A 24,614-nucleotide genomic window follows, 5' to 3' on the forward strand; every position below is an offset into this window, starting at 1 on the left:
GTAGGCCACACACACACAGAAGGCCCGTAGGCCACACACCATAAGCAGAGCAGGGCAGGTCAGAAGGCCGTAGGCCACACACACACAGAAGGCCCGTAGGCCACACACCGTAAGCAGAGCAAGCAGGTCAGAAGGCCCGTAGGCCAGGTGAGAACAACGAGGAAGGAGGCCCGAAGGCCGCGCAGGGCAAGGAAAGGCCCGAAGGCCGCGCAAGGCTAGAGCAGGGAGCCCAGGTGAGCTCGATGCCGAAGCACCGAGGCAACTGTCAGGCAGGGTTATAAGGACACACCCAGAGCACAGAGTGGACAGATAAGATGGACTGGGCCTGTCCGGAAAGCCAGCACTAGAGTGACCCCTGGTGGTGAGGCGGTTGCACTGCAGCCAAAACTGTAACAGTACCCCCTCCTCAAGGCCTCCCCCTCCTCCTGGGTCCCATCTTAGCAGGGGGTACTCAAAGATGAGATCTGGCCCCTCCGAGGGCAACAACAGCTGGAGCCATTCAACAGGCTCAGATGGCTGAGTTAGAAAGTCTGTTAGTGGTACCGGTTTGAGCCCCTCCGGGGGTGGCAGCAGGACCGGTTTAGCAGGCTCTTCTCGGGGTAGTGCAGCAGGTTCGGGCCCCTCTCGGGATGAAACAGCAGGCTGGAACACCTCTCCGGGCGTTGTAGCAGGCTTGGCCCCCTCCTGGGGCGATGCAGCAGGCTTGGCCCCCTCCTGGGGCGATGCAGCAGGCTTGGCCCCCTCCTGGGGCGATGCAGCAGGCTTGGCCCCCTCCTGGGGCGATGCAGCAGGCTTGGCCCCCTCCTGGGGCGATGCAGCAGGCTTGGCCCCCTCTTGGGGCGATGCAGCAGGCTTGGCCCCCTCCTGGGGCGATGCAGCAGGCTTGGCCCCTTCTTGGGGCGAGGCAGCAGGCTTGGCCCCCTCTTGGGGCGAGGCAGCAGGCTTGGCCCCCTCTTGGGGCGAGGCAGCAGGCTTGGCCCCCTCCTGGGGCGATGCAGCAGGCTTGGCCCCCTCTTGGGGCGATGCAGCAGGCTTGGCCCCTCCTGGGGTGATGCAGCAGGCTTGGCCCCCTCTTGGGGCGATGTAGCAGGCTTGGCCCCCTCTTGGGGCGATGCAGCAGGCTTGGCCCCCTCTTGGGGCGATGTAGCAGGCTTGGCCCCCCCCTGGGGTGATGAAACAGGCTCAGATGGCAGAGCAGCAAGGTTTGAAGCAGTGCACATAGAAGAATCAAGTAGCACTGCTGTGGGCTTGATACCTCGAGCCACACTCTGAGGCTCCTTATTTTGTTTCTGGAGGAGCAGTTTAGAGAAGGCACAGGCAGTTCTAGGACGTCTAGGGAATGTGCTCGTTAGTGTCTCAACAGCAGCTGTGGGCAGCAGAGCCCTGCTAGAGTTAATCAACTCTCTCCGTTTGAGAGAAACCTGTTCCTGAGGCTCTAGCACTGGTGTCACAGAAGCCTTCTTGGCCAGGTAAGTCCTGGGTTTTTCTATCCACAAACTGCCAGCAAAAATGTCTGTTTAGTTGAGCCAGAAAACAGAATACTGGTTAGGAGAGCTGATAGCTTTTTTTAATGGCACAGCTGGTCCTAGAGCAGAACACCGGGGGCAGGGTTTGCCTGGTGGTAACAAACACGGAAGACAGGAGCATTTCCACCACCCTGGTTTAGGAGCCAGACAGTTCAAACATTCCTGATAGACAGAGACATTTTTCTTGTTGCAATTATTGCATGACCAGTGTTCCTGACCAACAAGTTCACAGGCTAGACAGTTCTGATAGCTTGGATAATTCAAAGTTTGACAGGAATTGCAGGTATAAAACTTTAAAGAAGGAGGCATCTTGAATTAGTGAAAAAGTTGACTCACCGGCAGGACACAGACCATCTCTTCCCCTGGAAATTTGATGGCTTCGGCATACTGTTACGCTTGGGCTCCGGTCAGGAGGCGTGAACACCACCCAGCAGGGTGGCTCCAGGTGGAGAGAGACAGGAAGCTAGAAACAGTGTCTGGTTCCAGGCTCGGTCAAGGCAGGCAGCAATAAGCAGTGTCTAGTTCAGGCTGGGTCAGAGCAGGCGGCAAGGAGCAGAGTCTAAGTTCAGGCTGGGTCAGGGCAGGCGGCAATGAGCAGAGTCTAAGTTCAGGCTGGGTCAGGGCAGGCGGCAATGAGCAGAGTCTAAGTTCAGGCTGGGTCAGGGCACAGTAAGCAGGGCAAGGCAGGTCAGAAGGCCCGTAGGCCACACACACACAGAAGGCCCGTAGGCCACACACCATAAGCGGGGCAAGGCAGGTCAGAAGGCCCGTAGGCTCCACACACACAGACAGAAGGCCCGTAGGCCACACACCATAAGCAGAGCAGGGCAGGTCAGAAGGCCCGTAGGCCACACACACACAGAAGGCCCGTAGGCCACACACCATAAGCAGAGCAGGGCAGGTCAGAAGGCCGTAGGCCACACACACACAGAAGGCCCGTAGGCCACACACCGTAAGCAGAGCAAGCAGGTCAGAAGGCCCGTAGGCCAGGTGAGAACAACGAGGAAGGAGGCCCGAAGGCCGCGCAGGGCAAGGAAAGGCCCGAAGGCCGCGCAAGGCTAGAGCAGGGAGCCCAGGTGAGCTCGATGCCGAAGCACCGAGGCAACTGTCAGGCAGGGTTATAAGGACACACCCAGAGCACAGAGTGGACAGATAAGATGGACTGGGCCTGTCCGGAAAGCCAGCACTAGAGGGACCCCTGGTGGTGAGGCGGTTGCACTGCAGCCAAAACTGTAACATAAACAGGATAAAGGACAAATCAAGGTGAAGCATTTTTTTCAATTAGCATATAGCTGGTATGTAGATCAAGTTATGATGATGTCCTCCCACTGAAAGGTCTGAACATGTGCAAATAAACTATTTTTTTCTGTTTGATTTCACAGGGAAAGCTTTTCTTTTCAGCAGCTCTCTTAGAATCAAAGAAAACCTTTAAAAAGAAGACATAATTGACATAAGAACATAGGAAATTGCCATCCTGGGTCAGACTAAGGGTCCATCAAGCCCAGCATCCTATTTCCAACAGAGGCCAAACCAGGCCACAAGAACCTGGCAAGTACCCAAACACCAAGAAGATTCCATGCTACTGATGCCAGTAAAAGCAAAGGCCATTCCCTAAGTCAACTTTATTAATAGCAGTTAATGGACTTCTCCTCCAAGAACTTATCCAAACCTTTTTTGAACCCAGCTTCACTAACTGCACTAATCACATCCTCTGGCAACAAATTCCAAAGCTTAATTGCATGTTGAATGAAAAATAATTTTCTCTGATTAGTCTTAAATATGCTAATTGCTAATTTCATGGAGTGCCCCCTAGTCCTTCTATTATCCAAAAGTGTAAATAACCGATTCACATCTACTCGTTCAAAACTTCTCATGATTTTAAAAACCTCTATCATATCCCCCCTCAGCCATCTCTTCTCCAAGTTGAACAGCCCTAACATCTTCAGCCTTTCCTCATAGGGGACTTGTTCCATCCACTTTATCATTTTGGTTGCCCTTCTCTGTACCTTCTCCATTGCAACTATATCTTTTTTGAGATGCAGCGACCAGAATTGTACACAGTATTCAAGGTGCGGACTCACCATGGAGCAATACAGAAGCATTATGATACAGACTTTCAGATACTTGAAAGGTTTGAATGATCCAAAGTCAACGACAAACCTTTTCTGTTGGAAGAAAATCAGCAGAACCAGGGGTCACGATTTAAAACTCCAGGGAGGAAGACTCAGAACCAATGTCAGGAAGTATTTCTTCATGGAGAGGGTGGTCAATGCCTGGAACGCCCTTCGGGAGGAAGTGGTGAAGACCAAAACTGTGAAGGATTTCAAAGGGGCGTGGGATAAACACTGTGGATCCATAAAGTCTTGAGGATGTGAATGAAGAGAAGATGCATGGTTGTGGCTTGCGGGAATGACGGCTACTACCTGGTGATTACCCTTATTCAATAAACATACACATGGTTAATTCGACTCTAACATTGCTCTATGCTTCAACGGCAAGAGGAAATGTGGGAAAAAGGATTTGCATTCACAAATAAGCATGGCAGTAGTTTGCTTGTTGCGGCGGTTACAACCCCAAACATAATAAGCCTGATACTTCACTTTCAATGCATATCCAGCATAGCTCTCTGCTTCAATGGCAGGGAGAATGAAGAAAAGAGGATTTACATTCAGACAACTACCAACAAGGACTGAATTGCATAGTCTGGGTAAACAAAGAACTGTGCGAGTAGCTTGCTTGTTGCGGCGGTTACTACCCCGAACCAATTAAGCCTGATACTTCACTTTGAATACATATACAGCACAGCTCACTGCTTCAATGGCAGGGGGAATGAAGAAAAGATGATTTATATTCAGACAACAACAAACAAGGAATAATTGCACAGGCTGGATAAACAAATAAGCATGGGAGTAGCTTGCTTAATGTGGCAGTTACTACCCCTAACCAATAGGCTTGATACTTCACTTTGATGCAGCTCCAGCACTGCTCTCTACATCAATTGTGGGGGTGGAAGGAAATTAGAACCAAAACTTTACAAATAAGGGTCCTGACCTCAGCAGTCAGAGTAACAGATAAGTATGAGAAAAATAAGTGTGAAAGCTTCCTGGGCAGACTGGATGGGCCGTTTGGTCTTCTTCTGCCATCATTTCTATGTTTCTATTATGACATTTTCTATTTTGTTAACCATTCCCTTCCTAATAATTTCGAACTTTCTATTTGCTTTTTTGACTGCTGCAGAACACTGAGTCGACAATTTCAGTGTATTATCCACTATGACACCTAGATATTTCTCCTGGGTGGTAGCCTCTAATATGGAACCTAACTACGTAACTACAGCATGGGTTATTTTTCCTTATATGCATCACCTTGCACTTATCCACTTTAAATTTCATCTGCTATTTGGATGCCCAATCTTCCAGTCTTGCAAGGTCCTCCTGCAACTTATAATAATCCACTTGTGATTTAACTATTCTGAATAATTTTGTATCATCTGCAAATTTGATTACCTCACTCATTGTATTCCTTTCCATATCATTTATAAATATTTTGAAAAGCAACAGTCCAAGTACAGATCCCTGAGGCACTCCACTGTTTACCCTTTTCCACTGAGAAAATGCACCATTTAATCCTACTCTCTGTTTCCTGTCTTTTAATCAGTTTGTAATCCATGAAAAGACATCGCCTCCTATCCCATGACTGTTAGTTTTCTTAGAAGCCTTTCATGAGGGACTTTGTCAAATGCCTTCTGAAAATCCAAATCTACTGGTTGACCTTTATCCACATGTTTATTAACCCCTTCAAAAAAATGAAGCAGATTTGTGAGTCATGACTTTCTACATGCTTTGTGATTTTGATTTTTAGAATGGTTTCCACTGTTTTTCCTGGCACTGAAGTCAGGCTCACTGGTTTATAATTTCCCAGATCACCCCTTGAGCCCTTTTTAAATATTGGGGTTACACTGGCCATTCTCCAGTCTTCAGGTACAATAGATGATTTTAATGATAGGTTACAAATTTTAATTAATAGATCTTAAATTTCATTTTTTAGTTCCTTCCAAACCCTGAGGTACATACCATCCAGTCCAGGTGATTTTCTACTCTTTAGTTTGTCATTTTTTGCTACTCTCTTCTCTCCGCACCACAACTCCAAGTCTCTTCGCAGCCTCTTTCCCTCACTGGCTATATCAGTGCTCCAGCTCATTGCTGACTTCACCCGTGGGGGCCTAACATTCCTTCTCCCAGCTTTATCTGATCACAGTTGGGACAACAGAGGGAAAGCCTGCAACTGCACCTCAGTGAGCCCTTTACAACTTTGGAGGTCCCACTGTCCAGCCCAAACTTGCCCAAGTAACCATTTTTAAATTAACTTTGGGTACCACATTTGCACATCCCTCCCACCTGTGAAAATGCCAGGGCCAGAATCCTCCCCAGACTGTACTTACTCATTCCAGGCATGGGGGGGAACAGATCTGCTGATGAGTACTAGGGCCTAAGCTGAAGCCTCATACTTGTGTAGACCTAGGTGGTAGTAGTTTACTGCAACCTCAGCCTAGGTTCTATTCAATAGTAAGGCTTGAAGGGTTTAGGGTCCTAATGCCAGGACCTAAACCCATTGCTAAGGCCTCATCCTTGGCATGGGCCCAGGCCCAATACTGGGTCCTAAAACTGGGCTCTTGGCCCAGGCCCATCCCTCATATGTGTTGACATCCTCTTCTTTTTTCTTCAAAATGACTGTGTCCTCTGGAGTAAATTAACTTTGGTGCCTTCCTTCTCAGCAGAGAGCACCAATTTTGTGTATGTGCTGCCTTGTGGGGGCAATTCATGACACTGTTGGTGCCTTTTGCCCCTCATTTGGAGCACTGAGGAGCTTTACCACTCTTGCTGCTTCTTTGCTCCTCTGATGATACCTTGGAGAACTCCTACCACTGCTGATACAGCTTTACCCCATTAAGGATCTTTGGGCTATTCATTCCACTTCTGTTGCCCCGCTAACATAGTCTTGATGTGTTATCGTGCCTCTCACTTTCTGATATTGTCTACCCACACGTTTCATTAGAAATGATCAGAAAACTCCAAATTTGGAGCCCAAATTAGGCTGTATTGCTTTCTTAATTATCTTTAATAGAAAACAAATGAATAAATAAAACAAATAAATGAAAAAAAATTATTCTCAAATGAACCAAATAAATGATTGTGACCCACAAAATTAATAAATGAACCGAAATAAAATGTTTGCTTCTGTGCATTCCTAATAGCCACCCACTTTTTAAACCCTTAAATTAAGGAGCTTAGTAAAACTCGAAGCCTGAATTTAGACACTGGGTCTTAGTAAGTATTTAAAAGGCCCAATTTGAAACCAACTCCAAATTTAGAAGCATAAACTTTTAAAAAATAGTCCTTATTATTTTTAACTTTATGATATTTAAATGATGTTTAATTTTACTGATTGTATTTAGAGGTATAAACAATAAAACAAATTAGTAATCTGAACCGAAACAGCCCTTGTTTGTTTCTGTTTGTTTCTCATAATATAAATGCATGGTGCTTTCAAATAACCTGAATGTTTTCAGGTTTTATGTTTCTTCAAGCAAATAGTGTGCTATTTTTGAAAGTTAATAACCCAAAAATAAAGAAATGAAAAAAGATCCTCAAAAAAAGTGACCAAAAATGGGCAAAAAAAAAAGAAAGAAAAGGAGGTTGATATTCAGTGCTACTTACCCGGATAAGTTCCAATTTATCTGGCTAAGTGGCAACATCTGATTATCTGGCTCCATTCAATGGCTGCCACTTAGCTGGATAACTACTTATCCTAGTTATAATAAATCATAGCGAGGTGCCATATAGGCAAAGACCAAAGAAGGAAGTACTAGCTCTCATAAGCTAATCAAGAAATGTATTAATTTAGTCTAATAAGAAGGCATCACCTTAGATATTTTTTAATTTTTGTTTTGTTTGCTTTTATTTGTTAACCTACATAGGTCTGATGCTGGGGCACAGCCTAAGACCAGATTCCAGTCTCTAAAACTCAGGCCTAGGCTGGGGCCCATTAGCCGAGCCAAGGACAAGATTGGGTCCCATTACCAAGGACAAGACCTAGGCCTAGTCCCTTGCCCAAGGCCTGGGCTCTGGCCTAACACCATGGCATTGCCAAAGCTGGGTCCCATCACCAATACCTGGGCCTAGGCTTTGGTCCAGGCCAAGGCTGGGTATCATCACCAAGGCCCAAGGCTTAGGCCCTGGCCTAGGCCTTGGTTATGGGACCCGACCATCAGATCCAGGCCTAGGCCGCAGGCATAGACCCAGACCTTGGAAACTGGGACCCGGTCTCAAGCTGTGACCTGGCTATGGGCCTAGGCCTATGTCCAGGCCCATACATTGGTGTCAGAATCTGGTCTCGGAAACTGGGATCTGGCTTCCAGCTTGAACCCAGCATCAGGCCTAGGCCTTTGCAAATAGAACCTGGCCATGGTTGGGCCCAGTGTTAGATTTGGGCCTAGGCTTCAGGTCTATACCTGGGCCTCAGTGACTGGGGCTTAGCCTTGTGCTAGGCCCTGGAATTGGGCCTAGGCCCAGGACTGGTTCTCATGGAGCGTACCCTACCTCAGCTGGCCCCTAGTCTTGCCAAAGTCCTTTTTTGGTAATAATGCATCCAGCTTCTTAATAAGGTACTATTTTCCAAAAACAAAGAATTCACAAATTCTTCATTTTTGTTAAAATAAAAACTTTGGTTCCCTTGAAATAAAATAAAAGCAGGTTCATTCATCGCATTTTTCATTTTTGTTTCAAAATACTGCATATCCCTATGGGCTACACGGGTATATCAAATTAAAAGAACAATGCATTAATCAAAATGGATATATTGTAATATTGTCACTTACAACACAAATCTTTAGCCACTGAGTCGGAGAGACTGTCACATGTTTTTGTATCCAGAATACATTTCCTGTTACAGATATGGAATCCCTCTTTACATGGTAAGATTTCATCTGCAAAAAAGGTGATAAAGAATTAGATAGTCTGCAGCATAACAATGTACCTATGTGCAATTCAGCAGGTCCAGAATACTGTGCAGGAGCTACAAAGAATTCTACCCTCTGCTGAATTAGAACATATGAAAAATAATTATCTTCACATTTACCTACCAGTTTAGTGACTGTGAGATTCATATTCAGAAGCATTTATCTAGATAATTCAGAAATGATCAGGCTAAATTAACATTTGGGCACTTATCCAGCTAAAATCTAGCTGGCTATCTTTTTATCCAGCTAAATTTTAGCCGGATAATATAGGGGTATTCTGGGTGCATAACTGGGAGGCGTTGGAGTTAGCCATATGTTTACTGGCTAACTCCAATATTCAAAGTTAGCAGGATAACTTATCCTGATAAGTCTGGTTGTGCCATAGAGCTGTCCTAAAGTTAGCTGGCTAAATTTAGGTTAGCTGGTTATATTCAATAGTACGGCTTCACTATTGTATATACCTCCAAAGTTAGTCAATAAGTTTATTCAGCTAACTATGCCATTCGGACTATGGCTGACTATGATCCTCATCATTTTTAGGGATACGCAGGCTAAAATTTTCATTTTTCTTTTCAATTTGGTTTGCCAATTTCATATCATTTTAGCACATACTGGTTGATTTTATAAAATAATGAATTCTGAATGGGGATACAGTGACACAATAACATAGTAAATAATGGAAGAAAAAGTCCCAATGGTTCATCCAGTCTGCCCAGTAAGCTTTTTATTTTTTTTCGTGTAGTAACAGTCGCTCCGTGTAGGTTACTCCAGATAACACAGGTTACCCTTTTTCTTCATCTCCATCCTTCAGCAATTAGGGATCCTATGTGTTTATCTCACGCCCTTTTGAATTCCATGACTGTTCTGGTGTTCACTACTTCTTGAGGGAAGACATTCAATATGCAGCCACCACCCTTTCCGTGAAGAAATATTTCCTGATGTTGCTCCTGAGTCTACCCCCTTGGAGTTTCATATTAAGCCCCCCTACAGGGGCAGATTGCAGGAAAATATTGGTCTTGGGGAGTTTTTCAAAACTAGCCCATACAGTATCTAACACCCTCATTCACTTTCTCTGCAACACATGGATCAACAGCTCACAAAAGTACACTAAGTCAACCCTGGAACCTGTTGCACTTGGAGGTGGACCCTTGTCCTGGAGCAGTGTAGAACAGCTCCCTGGTAGGGACCAGGAAGCACCTGCCCCCAGGGGGTGGAGCACTGGAGGAGACAAAGGCTAGGATAAGCTTCACCACTGGAAGCCCGCAGTTCCCCCGGGTGGAGCCCATAGGGACCCGGACCACTTGGACTTAGTTGGGCCTCGCAGGGTCTCCCGGAGAGGTAGTAGAGAGGCGTGCCCATGAACAGCAAGGGAGCATGGTCAATCACTAGGCTGTAGATCTGGAGAACCAGGGGACAAAGGCAGGGGACAAAGCCAGGAGACAAAGCCAGAATCAGGAGACGTGGTCAATGGCAGCCAGGGTCAGAATCCAAAGATCAGTCCAAGGAGTAGTCAACAAAGCAGAGGTCAGGTTCCAGAGGTCAGACAAGGTCACAAGGCAGGCAGAGGTCAGGATCCAGGCAGCGAGGAGAATGGTCAAGGAACAGGCCGAGGTCAGTACCAGAGAGAGAGTCCAAGGGTACTACCTGGGGAGACAGGACAGACAGATGCTGGAACAGAAGGACGCTGGAACAGAAGGATGCTGGACAAGGCTAGAATAGTAGGATGCTGGAACAAGGCTGGAACAAGATTGGAACAAGACTGTGAACACGGAGGCAAACTAGTACACATATAGTGCCGACCCAATTGCCAAGGCAAGGAAGTGCAGGCAGGGACTTCCTTATATCGTACGTTCAATCAGGGTGCGCCGCGGAGCTAGGACCTGCCCCTAGCTCTACAAGAGGCCGGGCGGTCCGTGCGTGCGTGCGTAGGGGCGTGGCCAACGCCACCGAGGATGCCGAACTCCGGCGTGAGGCCTGGTGCACAGTTGAAGGCCCGGCGACCACCACCACGGGACGCCAAGGTCTGGAGGTGTTCATGCCTGCCACTGGGGAGGCTGACCTGTGACCTGCAGAGGAGCTAGCAAAGTGAGCAGGCCCGTGCTCGGGCCAGGCGCAAAACAGAACCCAGCAGAATTGAGCCAAAATATCTCCAAAATAAATGTAATTTTTCCTAAATAACTAAGAAGCTAAACAAATTCTAGACAAAGGGTGAGCAGAGTTGCAGTCCCACTTCATCCATGCCAATTGGTTGGGCCCACTACACATCTGTTTATTTCTCATAGAGAGATATATTCTGGATTCCTGGTCTGGCTCTTGAACCAGTTGCAAATAATGACACTGCCAACCATTGTCTCTCTCACACACACACACACACATGCTCAGTCACAAACAGATTTTTTAGATTGCAGAAACTTTATTGGCACATTCACACTAACACCCAATAAGCCACATACTCTCTCTCAGAAACAAAGGCACACCCACACACAAAATGTGTGTGTCTGTGTCAAAGACAAAGAAACCCACACACACTCTCTCTCTCACAGTCAAAATGTGAATGGGTGTGTGTCTCTCACTCTCCCTGACACAGACACACAAACACTCTCTTTGACATGCCACTGTTGTACTGCTGCTTATATGCTCACACAGGACCAGATTTTTAAACTTATGCGCGGGCATAGATTTGCTCGCGCAGCCCAGCACGAACAAATCTACGCCCAATTTTATAACTTGCTCCCAGCACAGCGGCCATTTGCTGGTGTGCCGCGGATTGCACGCTGGCAGTCGGCCGGTGCGCGCAACTTACTTCAGCCCCAGGGCTAAAGTAGGTTTTGAAATAAATGAAAACAAAAGAAAAAGGTAGGGGGGAAAGGGCGGGGGAAGTAGGGAAGTTCCCTCCGAGGCCGCTCCGATTGCGGAGCGGTTGGGAGGGAAGGGGGGAAGACAGCGCGGTTCGGCACGTGCAAGGTGCACAATTGTGCACCCCTTGCGCACGCCGACCCCCGATTTTATAACATGCTCGCGCATGGTATAAAATTGGGCGTACATGTGTGCGCGCCGGGTAGCGCGCATAGCTCTGAAAATCTACCCCAATACTTTTAGAAAAAGGAAATTAGAGTATCCTGGTAGTGAGGATGTTAAAAAAAAAACAGGTAGGAAGATTTAAATGAAGAGCAGACAAGTATGAATTATTCCAAATTACCTGAACCAACTGATAATAATACACAGTTTGTAAATAAGAATAAAGGGCATAGATTTAGTGGTCTGTATGCAAATGTCAGAAGTGTAAAAACTAAGATTGGACAATTAGAATGCTTGGCACTAAATGAAGATATAGACTCATGACTGGTAATGAATTAGGAGAGAGATGGTTAAAATCCTGCTTTAGGATTGTGATCCAAATTTCCATTCATCACAGAAGGATTTTATCATAAGTGATGTTTTAACAACCGGTTTGATTGCTTTATCTGGTCACCTCCCACTTTGAATGTAAAAAACCAATTGTACAAATGTTTAAAATATTTAAAGCCTGAATAGTGAATTTATAAAGGTAGACATGAACATGGTATGGACAGATACATTGATGGAATTACAAATTCACTTGAGTCCAGTAACCAGGTTTAGCACAATGTTTGGATAAATTTGCAATGCAACTGACTACAAATGGAAAATGAATAACAATAAACAACTCAAAAACTAATATTTTCTGCCCATTACAGTAAGACTCTGGTGCAGAAAAATACTGGTGGAACTATAATACAGAAACAGAAAATGATTTGCATAATTATAGTTATCTTTATGTAATCTGACAGCAACGAAAATGAAAATAAAGGCTGCATTTGAAATAAAGTTTAGGCATTTTTTTGAATTCCAAACTGTTTTCTCATTATTTGTTTCTGTTTCTGTTTTCCAACATATGGAACTTTGGAAAGAATTATATAAAAGGGATTGATACCCATCTGTCTGTCAGTCTATACACACAATAACTCTCTAAACATGGGACAGAAATTCACCAGATTTTATATGCAGGAAGAAAATGTCAATATCTCAGATGGATTTGAAAACCAGAAACACCAGGTCAATATATTCAAATAAGCCTAAAAAAAAATCCCCATTGCATTCAATAGTAAGCTTTAAGAAGCTGTTTGAAATGTTTAATTGCTGATCAGTGTTCCATTATTAGGGGTGTGCATTTGTTTGCAAAGTATTGGCAATCCGCAACGTATAGGGCCATATTCGTTGTATTCATGGGGAAGCGAAACGTATCGCGATTCCCCACGAATACAACAAATCTTCACCGAATTATTCGGCCGTCTAAAGGAGCGAATTTAAACAAAACCCTGACCCTCCTGACCCCCCCCCCCCCCAAGACTTGCCAAAACTCCCTGGTGGTCCAGCGGGGGTCCGGGAGCCATCTACTGCACTCACGCCTTCAGCTGCTGGTATTCAAAATGGCGCCGATAGCCCCTGTGACATAGTAAGGGTAAAGGCTATCGGTGCCATTTTCTAAACTGCCGGTTTTCAAAATGGCACCTGACATAGTAAGGGCAAAGGCTATCGATGCCATTTTGATACATTTCCATCAATGTATTTGTCCATACCATGAGTTAGTCGCTTACCTTATGCAGCTAACTCTGGTTGGGCCGTAGGCTGTCCTAAAGTTACAGTTAAACCTAACCGGCTAACTTTAAGATAACTAGCCAAGCTGCACAGCGGCTGAAAATGAAGTTCAATATTTTTACCCCAGTAATATCTCCTTTATCTTTTTTATTCCAGCTCCAATGGAACCAATGTTGGGATTCTGAACCCATAAGCCTTCATTCCTCTATTGTAATAGGACCCCTCTGTTTCAAATCTGGTCATTGTAGCAACACTGGTGAAGCTGGAACCCTGTATCATGGACTCTTAATGTAGCCAACAGCTGTCACGCTTAATGAAGACTAGGAACCTCCCACCCCAGCGTTTCTGAATGCTACCTCTACAACATCCTTAGCCACAGCTGACTTAGGGCTGTAGAATACCCAAATCTGGGAACAAACTGAGGCACTATCACTGAGCCACTTGGCCAACTCTAATAAAGTACCAAGACATTACAACACCGAATAATGAGTTCTTACCAAATCCTGGGAGGCATCCTTCACTAAAAGATATATCATCAATGGCAATTGAATCTCTATCTTCACTTTTGGCAATTATTGCTCCTTGAATAATAATCTGTGCAGCATTTTTGGAGAAAGGAAAGGAAAATACCTAGAGTAAGTCCTTTTTCAAAAACAATGGTAGTACATTTGTCACATGGCATGCTAGCTACATTGAATACTAAACCTACCAACTAATAACACAGAACACAAATGAAATGTGCGTCAAAGTATTTTAATGCTATTAATAAGAACATAACATAAGAACATAAGAATTGCTATACTGAGTCAGACCAAAGGTCCATCAAGCCCCATATCCTGTTTCCAACAGTGGCCAATCCAAGTCACAAGTACCTAACAAGAACCCAAACATTAAATAAATCTCAAGCTACTATTGCTTATTAATAAATAGCAGTTTATGGATTTTTCCTCTAGGAACTTAACCAAACCTTTTTTTAAACCCAGCTACATTAACTACTGTAACCACATCCTCTGGCAATTAATTCAAGAGTTTAACTAAACGCTGATGGGTAGATTTTAAGAAAGGTGAGCGAGGGGAAAATGGGTTATGCACATGGTTGGGCTTTGTGTGCGCTGTGCGCATTTTCAAAGGGGCCCAGCCATGCATGTAACTCCTGTTACGCGCAGAAGTGCCAGGCCGAAGGAAAAGGACGGTCCAGGAGAGGAGCGGGGGGGCGGGGCTGGAGGCGGCCGGTAGAGTGGCCATTTGCCGGTGAACCAAGGAGGGGAATGCTGGCGCGCACAAATTGCTACTATTCCATTGGAGCATTAAGCAACAAAACAAAAAAATATAAAGGTAGGAGAAAGGGTTTAGGGGGTGGGGAGGAGAGGGGAAGGGCGGGATGCATTGCCACATGAAATTTGTGGAACTGTACCCTCCTTGCGTGAGCCGCGCACACTTGAGCGAGTGGATTACAAAATCCAGCGCTCATATGCGTGCGGCCCAATGATTTTATAACATGCACGCACTGGGGCAAACGTTATAAAATCAGTGTGTCCGTGTGTGCACTCCAGGAAGCGTGCGCATCTATGAAAATCTAACAGAGTGAAAAATATTTTCTTCGATTTGTTTTAAGTGAGCTACTTGCTAACTTCATGAAGTGCCCCTTAATCCTTCTATTATGGTGCAGATTTTTAAAGGAGCACACGCGGAGTACATTTGTGTGTGCTACCCGGTGCGCACAAATGTACACCCAATTTTATAACATGCATGCGCTGCTGCACGCATGTTATATAATCTGGGGTCGGTGTGCAGAGAAGAAATGGAAGATCAGGAGGACTCCGCTGTGAAAGGAAGGCCGGGCGGTGGCATGGAGCCAAGAGGCTTGCGCAAGGGGGTGCACAATTGTGCAGCTTGCGTGCGCCGAGCCCTAGGGGAGGCCCTGATGGCTATCCCCGTTCCCCCCAAGGCCGCTCTGAAATCGGAGCAGCCTCAGAGGGAACTTTCCTTTCACTCCCCCCATCGTCCCCTCCCTTCCCCTGTCTAACCCACCCCCAGCCCTACTTAAATCCCCCCCCTACCAGCACAAAAGTCCAGCGGGGGTCCGGGAGCGACCTCCTGCACGCGGGCCGTATTGCCAATCTTCAAAATGGCGCCGGCGCTACCTTTGCCCTCACTATGTCATACGGGCGACATCGGCCCATATAACATAGTGAGGGCAAAGGTAGCGCAGGAGCCATTTTGAAGATTTTGCCCTCACTATGTCTTACGGGCGACCGTCGCTCGTATGACATAGTGAGGGCAAAGATAGCGCCGGTGCCATTTTGAAGATTGGCAATACGGCCCGCCTGCAGGAGGTCGCTCCCGGACCCCCGCTGGACTTTTGGCAAGTCTTGTGGGGGGTCAGGAGGCCCCCCCAAGCTGGCCAAAAGAACCTGGGGGTCCAGCGGGGGTCCAGGAGCGATCTTCTGCACGCGTGACGTCGGGAGCCAGGAACCAAAATGGCGCCGGCGCTACCTTTGCCCTGTCACATGATAAGGGCAAAGGGCCACCGGCGCCATTTCTCAACGCAGCCGGAGAGCTGGAGAGCTGGAGATCGTGCCGGAACCCCCCCACTGGACCCCAGGTAATTTAAAACATTTGGGGGGGGTTCGGGAGGGTGGGGGATTTGTTTTAAAGGTTCGGGGTGGGTTTTAGGGTTGTTTTGGTGTGCCGGTTTTCCCGCCCTCCCCCGATTTACGATTTTTAACGATTTAAAAAAAAAAGCACGACGATCAGATTTCCCTCCCCCCCCCCCAGCCAAAATCGATCGTTAAGACGATCGATCACACGATTCACACCCCTAGTATACATGTTTAGATTTTTAAGTCTGTATCCATTTGCTTTATGATAAAGTCCATTGACCATTTTTGTAGCTGCCCTCTGGACCAACTCTATTCAGTTTATACCTTGTACAAGTTGTGGTCTTCAGAAATAAATACAGTACCCAAATGAGATCTCACCAGACATGTAGACAGAAACAGTATCACCTCTCTTCCCTTCCCTGCTAGTCTTCTTCCTCTGAACCCAAGTGTCCTTCTGACATTTGCTGTTGCTTTGCCTGCCTGTTTGGCTACCTTAATATCATCAGCTTTAATCATCCCAGATCCCACTTTTTTTTGTGCACAGAAGAATTGTTCCATTCCCTTATGTTTTTTGCAACCCAAATACATAACTGCATTTTTTAACATTACATTTTTATCTACAAATTCTAGACCATTTCTCAAGTTGCACCATATCCCTTCTCATGTTTACCATACCTTCCTGGTAGTCTACCTTGTTTTAGATGTTGCAAAAAGACAAAACTTTTCCCGTTAGCCCTTTCACAATGGGCCGGATTTTCAAAGGGTTACGCGCACTGGGCCTATTTTCAAAAGGCCTGGCGATGCGCATAAAGCCCCAGGACGTGTGTGAGTCCCGGGGCTTTACTAAAGGGGCAGGAAGGGGACGTGGGCGGGGGTCAGAGGCTCCCGGCATAGCGGCCATTTGCCATCTGCCGGCGCGTGCAACTTACTTCAGCCCCAGGGCTAAAGTAAGTTTTAAAACAAGAAAAAAAAATGAAAAAGGTAGGGGGGAAAGGGCGGGGGAGGTGTGGTGGGGGGTAGGGAATGGGGGAACGCAGTGTGGCTCGGCACACACAAGGTGCACAATTGTGCACCCCCTTGCGCGCGCTGACCCTGATTTTATAACATGCGTGTGCATGTTATAAAATCGGGCGTACCTTTTAAAATCTACTCCAATATCTTTAAAGAAAATGTTGATGTGAACCAAATAAAAGACTGATTCCTGAGGCATACCACTAGTAGAACCCATTTCCTTGGAGTAAACTCCATTGCTACAACTCTTTGACATCTCCCACTCAATCATTTTCTAACCCTGTCAGTCCCTTTACAGCCCATACCTAGGGTGCTCAGTTTATTCATAAGTTCACAATACAACTTGGAAAAAGTCTTGTTAATTTATTTTCTCTCTCTTTCTTGTTTTCAATTTCAATTAGCTTTCTTTTCTTTTTTTAATTAATTTTCCTTCTCTTACTGTCTACCAATTTTTTCTTCTCTTACTGTCCTCCCATAGTCTAGGAATGCATTTAACATGTTTTTTATTTTATCACCTTTTTTTTTTCTTGTTTTGCTGATTTCAAATGACAAAACAAATAAACAGAGTTAAATAAAAAAGAAATGAAAAAGAAAAGAAAAACCTAAAATGTTGACTCTGGCCTTGCCCCATTCACCTCTGCTGTCATCACCAAAAATGTCCTTCTGGGCTTGCCACAGTCACCTCCCACAGACACCCCAGTACCTCACCCCAGCCACTTACCGTATCCGAGGGGCAAGGGGCAAGGTCCCAGCTGGGCCCAAGCTGACTCCATTTTTGTTGTACAGTCATACAATAAAATGGTGCCGCTTTAGGGCTGACTGGTATCATTTTGAAATAGGGACCCAGAGGAGCAGAAGCAAATGTGAAATCATTCCTACACCTTTAACCTGAAGATGGGGCAAGTAGCTAGGAGGCAGAACTGTGGGCAAACCTGGAGGGTTGGTCTTTTGTCAGGGAGGGGTGGGGGGCAAGACAACCAGGAGCACATCACAGATTATTTTTTTTCAGTGGTTGGCTGCTGATGCATTTTGAAAACAAAGCAAATTGAAAACAAATGAAATTATGTTTGTTTTTCTTTTGTTTCGTTTTCAAAACTAAAAGAAATTAAAATACAGCACTACCAACCATACTCCTCATTCTCCCTTCCACTCATCCATTTCCTTTGTCTTCCCTCTCATCTACTTTTGCCTCCTTCCTATCCAGCTTTTCCCTCCATCCTCCCTCTTATCCAGTAATTTGTCACTCATTCCTTCCTATCTAGGCTGATTCTTCATCTTCATTAACTCCCACTTAGTTTGTCTCATTCATAGAAACAGAGAATATTATGGGAAATAAAGACCAGTAGGAAAGCCTCTTGAAGAAAGTCCAGGAAATCTCTATTTTTAACTGAATCTACAAATGGGATGCTCCAAGCAACATCCCTACTGATTAAAATTTCCCAACAGCTGCATCTCCCTTGACTAGATATTAACTATCTACCTCACCTGTCTGTGCCAGAGGGCTGTGGGCAGGTAACTCTAATGCAATAGAAGTTCCATCTCCCCTTTCTAAGGTAAGCCACAGTGCATCTTCCTTTCTTTATACACCCTACATATGTTGTTTTACTAGTATTTTTATGTGAAGGGCTCTTCCTCCCCATTTTCTACTTATCCAGACCTTAGTGAAAAGATTATAGCCTATATTCCATTCGTGGGATTTATGGAACCACATGCTTTATGATGCAGCTTTTGGTGAGAAACACTGCAAATGTATTCATTTAATAGATTTCATATTTCAACATATAATTTTTCTATATTACCTATGTTTTACATGTAGGAGTAGTTTATTACTTTTAGATTTTCATTTACAAGGTCCGTTACATTTCTCTCTCTCTCTCTCTCTTGTTTCCTATATAAATACATGCAAGTTCAAGTATCTATCTAGACACATCCACAGATAAAATACTGTTCTTTCTTTATACAAACTGGCTTCTGTTTCGGAGATGCTGAAAACATTTTTCACAAGGGACAGGGGCAGACATCCCCTAAGAGAGTGAACACATTATTTTTGCTGCATGAGAAAAAAATGCTGTAGACCAAATATCTTATGTCCTGTCTATTGGCTATTTTATGTATGTTTGTCCTGTTTGGTATTATATTGTAAATGTGTTTGTTTTATATTGTATTTGCTTTAATGCCTGCACACTGCCTTGACTGGATTGTGAAATCTAGAAAAGTGGTTTATACATGTTTTAATTAAATTAAATTATCTCCAGATATTTGTTTATATGCATAGTTAAGGAATTTTGCAACATAGAAGTCAACATACCTGGACTTTATTTTATGATTATTTAACATCTTTCCTGTTTTAACATTGATTATGGAAAGCCTTAATATTATAATGTAATGACTGAAGAATAAGAATATAATATTATGGTATTAGCATATATATATATGGAAAGCCATATTTTCAAAAGTGACAAAGCAAATATTTGAGCAGCTATAAAGGCTGTCTGTCAAATTTTCAAAAGGCCATGCACATAAAATCTGGGAGATATGTGCGTGGGTGGGCTGTGCGCACACCAAGTGCATTTTAGAAATAGCTCAGCCATACGTGTATCTCCCAGTATGCGCAGAAGTGTCGGGCCATACAAAAGGAACAGGCTGAGGGGCAGAGTCTGGGTGGGGAGGGGGCGACTGGGACAGTGGACATTAGGCCCTGTCCTGGGGAAGCACACACCGGCAGCCAGCCAGTGCATGGAAGTTACTTCTGCTCAGAAGGAGCAGTAAGTTATAAAAAAAACCCATTTTGGCTAGCTAGGTAGGGATTGGGGTTGAGGAGGAGAGGGGAAAAGGTAGGAAAGGTGGTTAGAGGGATAGGGAAGTTCCCTCCCAGTCCGCAACGAGTAAGGCCGGTTATGCACGTAAATCCTCCAGATTTACGCGCGTAACCTTTTGAAAATCCTGCCCTTAGAGCATTTCTTTTTTTATCTTACTAAACTGTAGCAGAATAATGACTTAGCCATCTAAAATTGTAACCAGAAATTGCCCTAGATAGTCAAAAGTTGGCATTTAGCTGGGTATCTCACAAGTTATCCAGCTAAATGCCATTGAATATGGACCTCTTTAAAGCTAAATCTGCAGTGTTTTCAAATATACCAATCTGACTAAAATTCTAGTTAGGAACTCACCTGTTTTTTCTTTGAACACATGTCCTATTCATTCTTGCCCAAATTTTAAAAGGCCCATGCACGTAAAAATCAGGAATTACGTGCATGTCCGGGCCTTCCGAGTGCCATGCACATTTTAGAACGGGCCTGGCCATGCCTGTAACCCACGATATGTGGACAAGCACCAGGCTTGCTGAAAGGGGCAGGCTGGTGGGGGGGGTGTTGAGTGGCGAGAGGCAGGATAGGAGGAGGACTGGGACAGCACCATTAGACTCTGTCCTGTAATAGCACATGCCGGCAGCTGCCCGGCACGCAACATTTAATTCTGCTCAACACCAACAAAACCGAATGTATGCTGTTAGAAAGAAACAACTCCGGCGATCACCTGAACCATTCCTTAGTCATCGACAACAACCCCATCAAACTAAAAGAACACATCAAAGACCTGGGAATCTGGGTCGACCCGCAGCTTAATCTTAAAAAACACATCAACATGAAAATAAAAGACGGCGTCCACAAACTATCAATCCTTAAGCATCTCAAACGCTTACTAAACCAATCAGACTTCAGAACCATTCTTCAATCACTGATCTTCTCAAGCATCGACTACTGCAACTCCCTCCTGATAGAACTCCCTAAATCAACCGTACACCCTCTACAAATACTACAGAATAGGGATGTGAATCGTGTGCCCGATCGTCTTAACGATTGGGTTCGGCTGGAGGGAGAAAAAAATCTGATCGGTGGAGATGTGAATCGGAATCGGTTCTGATTCACATCGTTAATTTTTTTTTAGTGAGGCCCGACCCTTTAAAATTGACCCCTTACCTTCCCCCACCCTCCCGAACCCCCCCCAAAAACTTTTTACGAGTACCTGGTGGTCCAGTGGGGGCGCGGGGACCGATCTCCCGCTCTCAAGCCATCGGCCCCATTTTGGCTGCCACTCAAAAATGGCGCCGATGGCCTGATAAAAAAAACCCCCACCCTACCCTTTAAAAATGACCCCTTAGCTTCCCCCACCCTCCCGATCCCCCCAAAACATTTTAAAATTACCTGGTGGTCCAGTTGTGGTCCCGGGAGCGATCTCCCGTTCTTGGGCCGTCGGCTGCCTCTCATAAAGATGGCGCCGATGGCCCTTTGCCCTAACCATGTGACAGGGTATCTGTGCCATTGGCCAGCCCCTGTCACATGGTAGGAGCACTGGATGGCCGGCGCCATCTTTAAAGAATGATGAATCCAGCGAAAAAGGGGGCGGGCCTGCAAAAAGTGGAGCTATTCGCATTGCTACTGCTGGCGATAATGTTCCTCACATTATCGCCGGCAGTGGTGCCGCGGCCAACTTCTCCCCCTCCCTGACTCCTCCCCTCCAGCTAATTAACATCCTACCGCACGCGATAAACTTTAAGAAAATAACCCCCTTAGTTGGATAACTTCAGAACTGCCTCAGAACAGTTATACAGCTGTGACCTGGTAACTAATCTTAATTAGGTATTTTCAAAAGAATATAGCATGTTCAGTGGCAAAAGCAAAAAAAAAAAAAAAATAAGCGGAGCAGGCCTGGCTGCCAAATCACCCACCCTCCAACCAAGTCAGGCCAAGCTTTGGCATAGCAGCCCAATTTCCCTTCCCTCATGCATCCCCCCAAAGAAAGTTTGAAAGTGTAAGACCTGCCAGCCTATGCTTGCACCTTCTTCCTATCCCCCCCCCCAAATTCTTAAAAATACTTACCTCAAACCCTACCATTGTCCCCTCACCTCCTGCCTCTTTGTCAAGTGAAGCCTCTCCCTCCCATCCCAGCCAGACCCCTTAAACATGACTGGGATGTTAAGAACTAGCAAATCGGCTCCCAGTGCATCCAGTGTTGCTGTCACAGAAATGCTGGTCATGCAAGCTGGATAAGCTTAGCCAGATAACTTTAAACCTAACTGACTATATTCAAACATAGCTGGATAAGTTAAGTATATTAGGTGTGTTTGAATATTGCCTTCTAAAACTCCAGCTGAGTATCAGATTGGAAGTCTAAATGTGCCTTACATTTAGGTGCCTAAATACTTGATACAATAATATACAGCTCTATAAAGGAGCATATGTATGGGAAATTAGCTTAGGGCATTTAAGTTCAAATATTTGCTGAAGGAAGGTAATTTCCAGCAGCCTGTATATGGCTAAAGTCTGCAGGTATCAAATACTTACATACTTTAGCCCAAATTTTCAAAGGAGTTTTATGCACATATATCAGTTTGAAAATGCTCAGGTTGTGCTAGTTCTCATGCACACACATATGTGCAGGTAGTTCACCATGTAACCTTCTGAATGCACATTTACGTACATATATTAAAAAAAAGCAAAAGCATGTGCGTAAATGCTTTCTCTGCCACAGCTCCACCCCATGGAATGGCTACCACAAGTTTTGGGAAAAGCACCCATGTGATCGAGCTGCATGCGTGTATTCCCTTGCACATACACCAGGATAATTTTCTCTGTAAATCTTATGGAAATTTAGTCTCTTAAACTCATCCCTACTTTGAATGTTTATGCTTAACTATTTTTACTTTGATGATCTGATAATATATTAGACAACTAACTAATCCATTTAAAAATCTATATTGTAATTTTAGATGTATAACTACCCCACTAGCCTTTACAAATTCAACCTATAATATACAAATACCTGAAATTTCTCAGTGCTCTTGATTGTGATGACTTCCCTTTTCCAAACATTTTCCAAACTGGATGCTGATTTCCAGAGGCCCTTAAAAGGAGCAGCATACTGCATCTGGAGTCCCACCTTTAGAATTCCATTCACACGACCAAAGTAATAATAAAATCTCATCTGGGGATAAGAATGAGAATGTCTTGGTAAGGCACAGTGGACAATGACAAGGAAGAAAATAAGACAAAGTATCCTTTCCAAAATACCTGACAAATGTTTGTGCTGTCCGTTGGTAAGAAAAGGATGCTTCTTAAACTGGCAAAAGGCTGGAGAAGCTCTCGAGATGACAACGACAGGACATAGGCTGTTAAAAACAATAATGGTACAGATGTTTTCCCAATGGATTTGAAGGGATTCGGGTTTGCAAAGAGTGACCAGATAGAAGGAAGAGTTGGAAAAAGTTAAACCAACACAAAAATCAAGAGCCTTTTTTTTTAAAAGCCCATCTAGTTACAAGGTACACATATACCTGGTAAGTTTCCTTTTTTAAAATTAGCTGCAAGTAAGTGCATACAAAGTGTCCACATACGTTGTACTTCATATTCCTGTGAGCAGTGGATCGGTAATAAACCTGTGTGCTTATTTTTGAAAATGTAAATGCTTGCTGTTTATTACCTCTTTCTAATCCAGCTAAAAGTATGCATTGCATGCTGTGAAAGACTGTGCATACTTTTACCCACTATCAGGCCGATACAGTACACACTGTTAACCTGCGATTAGACGCGCGTTTTCGACGCGCTAGCTTTACCCCTTAATCAGTAAGGGGTAATAGCGCGTCGAAAACGCGCGTCCAACCCCCCTCCCGAACCTAATAGCACCAGCAACATGCAAATGCATGTTGATGGCCCTATTAGGTATTCCCACGCGATTCAGAAAGCAAAATGTGCAGCCAAGCCGCACATTTTACTTTCAGGAATTAGCGCCTACCCAAAGGTAGGCATTAATTTCTCCGGGCACCGGGAAAGTGCACAGAAAAGCAGTAAAAACTGCTTTTCTATACACCCTCCGACTTAATATCATGGCAATATTAAGTCGGAGGCCCTATTAGGTATTCCCGCGGGATTCAGAAAGAAAAATATGCAGCCAAGCCGCACATTTTACTTTCAGAAATTAGCGCCTACCCAAAGGTAAGCGTTAATTTCTCCGGACACCGGGAAAGTGCACAGAAAAGCAGTAAAAACTGCTTTTCTGTACACCCTCCGACTTAATATCATGGCTATATTAAGTCAGAGGCCCTATTAGGTATTCCCGCTCGATTCAGAAAGCAAAATGTGCAGCCAAGCCGGACATTTTACTTTCAGAAATTAGCGCCTACCCAAAGGTAGGCGTTAATTTCTCCGGGCACCGGGAAAGTGCACAGAAAAGCAGTAAAAACTGCTTTTCTGTACACCCTCCGACTTAATATTATGGCAATATTAAGTCGGAGGTCCCGAAAGTTAAGTTAAAAAAAAAAAATTTGAAATCGGCCCATGGCTCGCGGGTTGAAAACCGGATGCTCAATTTTGCCGGCGTCTGGTTTCCGAACCTGTGGCTGTCAGCGGGTTTGAGAACCAATGCCGCAAAATTGAGCGTCGGCTGTCAAACCCGTTGACAGCCGCCGCTCCTGTCCAAAAAGAGACGCTAGGAACGCGCTAGTGTCCCTAGTGCCTCTTTTTGCCATGGGCCCTCATTTGAAATCAGAATCGCGTGCACAGGAGAGTGGCCTGTGCATGCGCTGGGAGAGTGGGCGTTCGCCCGCTCTCCTATAACTTTTACTGTATCGGCCCATATGAGAGGGGCAATTTTCAACCAGGATAACCTAGCCAGGTAAATACTTACAGGTGAATTTTCAAATGAGTTACACATTTAAATGTAATATACTATAGTAGAAATTTTCAAAAGTCATTTATCCATATTATGTACACTTATATTGTAGCAATTGTCAAAAACCCCATATACAGGTCAAGTGCAGTTTCACATGTAAAACCCAGTTTTAAG

At 44.9% G+C, this 24,614-nt stretch overlaps 1 protein-coding gene across 1 annotated transcript in view; it reads right to left on the reverse strand.

Moving 5' to 3' along the window:
• Positions 1-24,614, reverse strand: part of MALRD1 (MAM and LDL receptor class A domain containing 1) — a 954,719-nt gene that overhangs the window by 901,048 nt on the left and 29,057 nt on the right. The window contains exons 3-6 of the mRNA XM_029587045.1: positions 22,844-22,941; positions 22,596-22,757; positions 13,593-13,755; positions 8,404-8,511 (exon numbers count right to left, since the gene is read on the reverse strand). Coding sequence (XP_029442905.1) covers positions 8,404-8,511; positions 13,593-13,755; positions 22,596-22,757; positions 22,844-22,941 — 531 coding nt within the window. The remainder of the gene's footprint in view (positions 1-8,403; positions 8,512-13,592; positions 13,756-22,595; positions 22,758-22,843; positions 22,942-24,614) is intronic.

This window comes from Rhinatrema bivittatum, chromosome 2 (genome assembly GCF_901001135.1).
Source record: "Rhinatrema bivittatum chromosome 2, aRhiBiv1.1, whole genome shotgun sequence".
Classification (NCBI taxonomy): Eukaryota; Metazoa; Chordata; class Amphibia; order Gymnophiona; family Rhinatrematidae; genus Rhinatrema; species Rhinatrema bivittatum.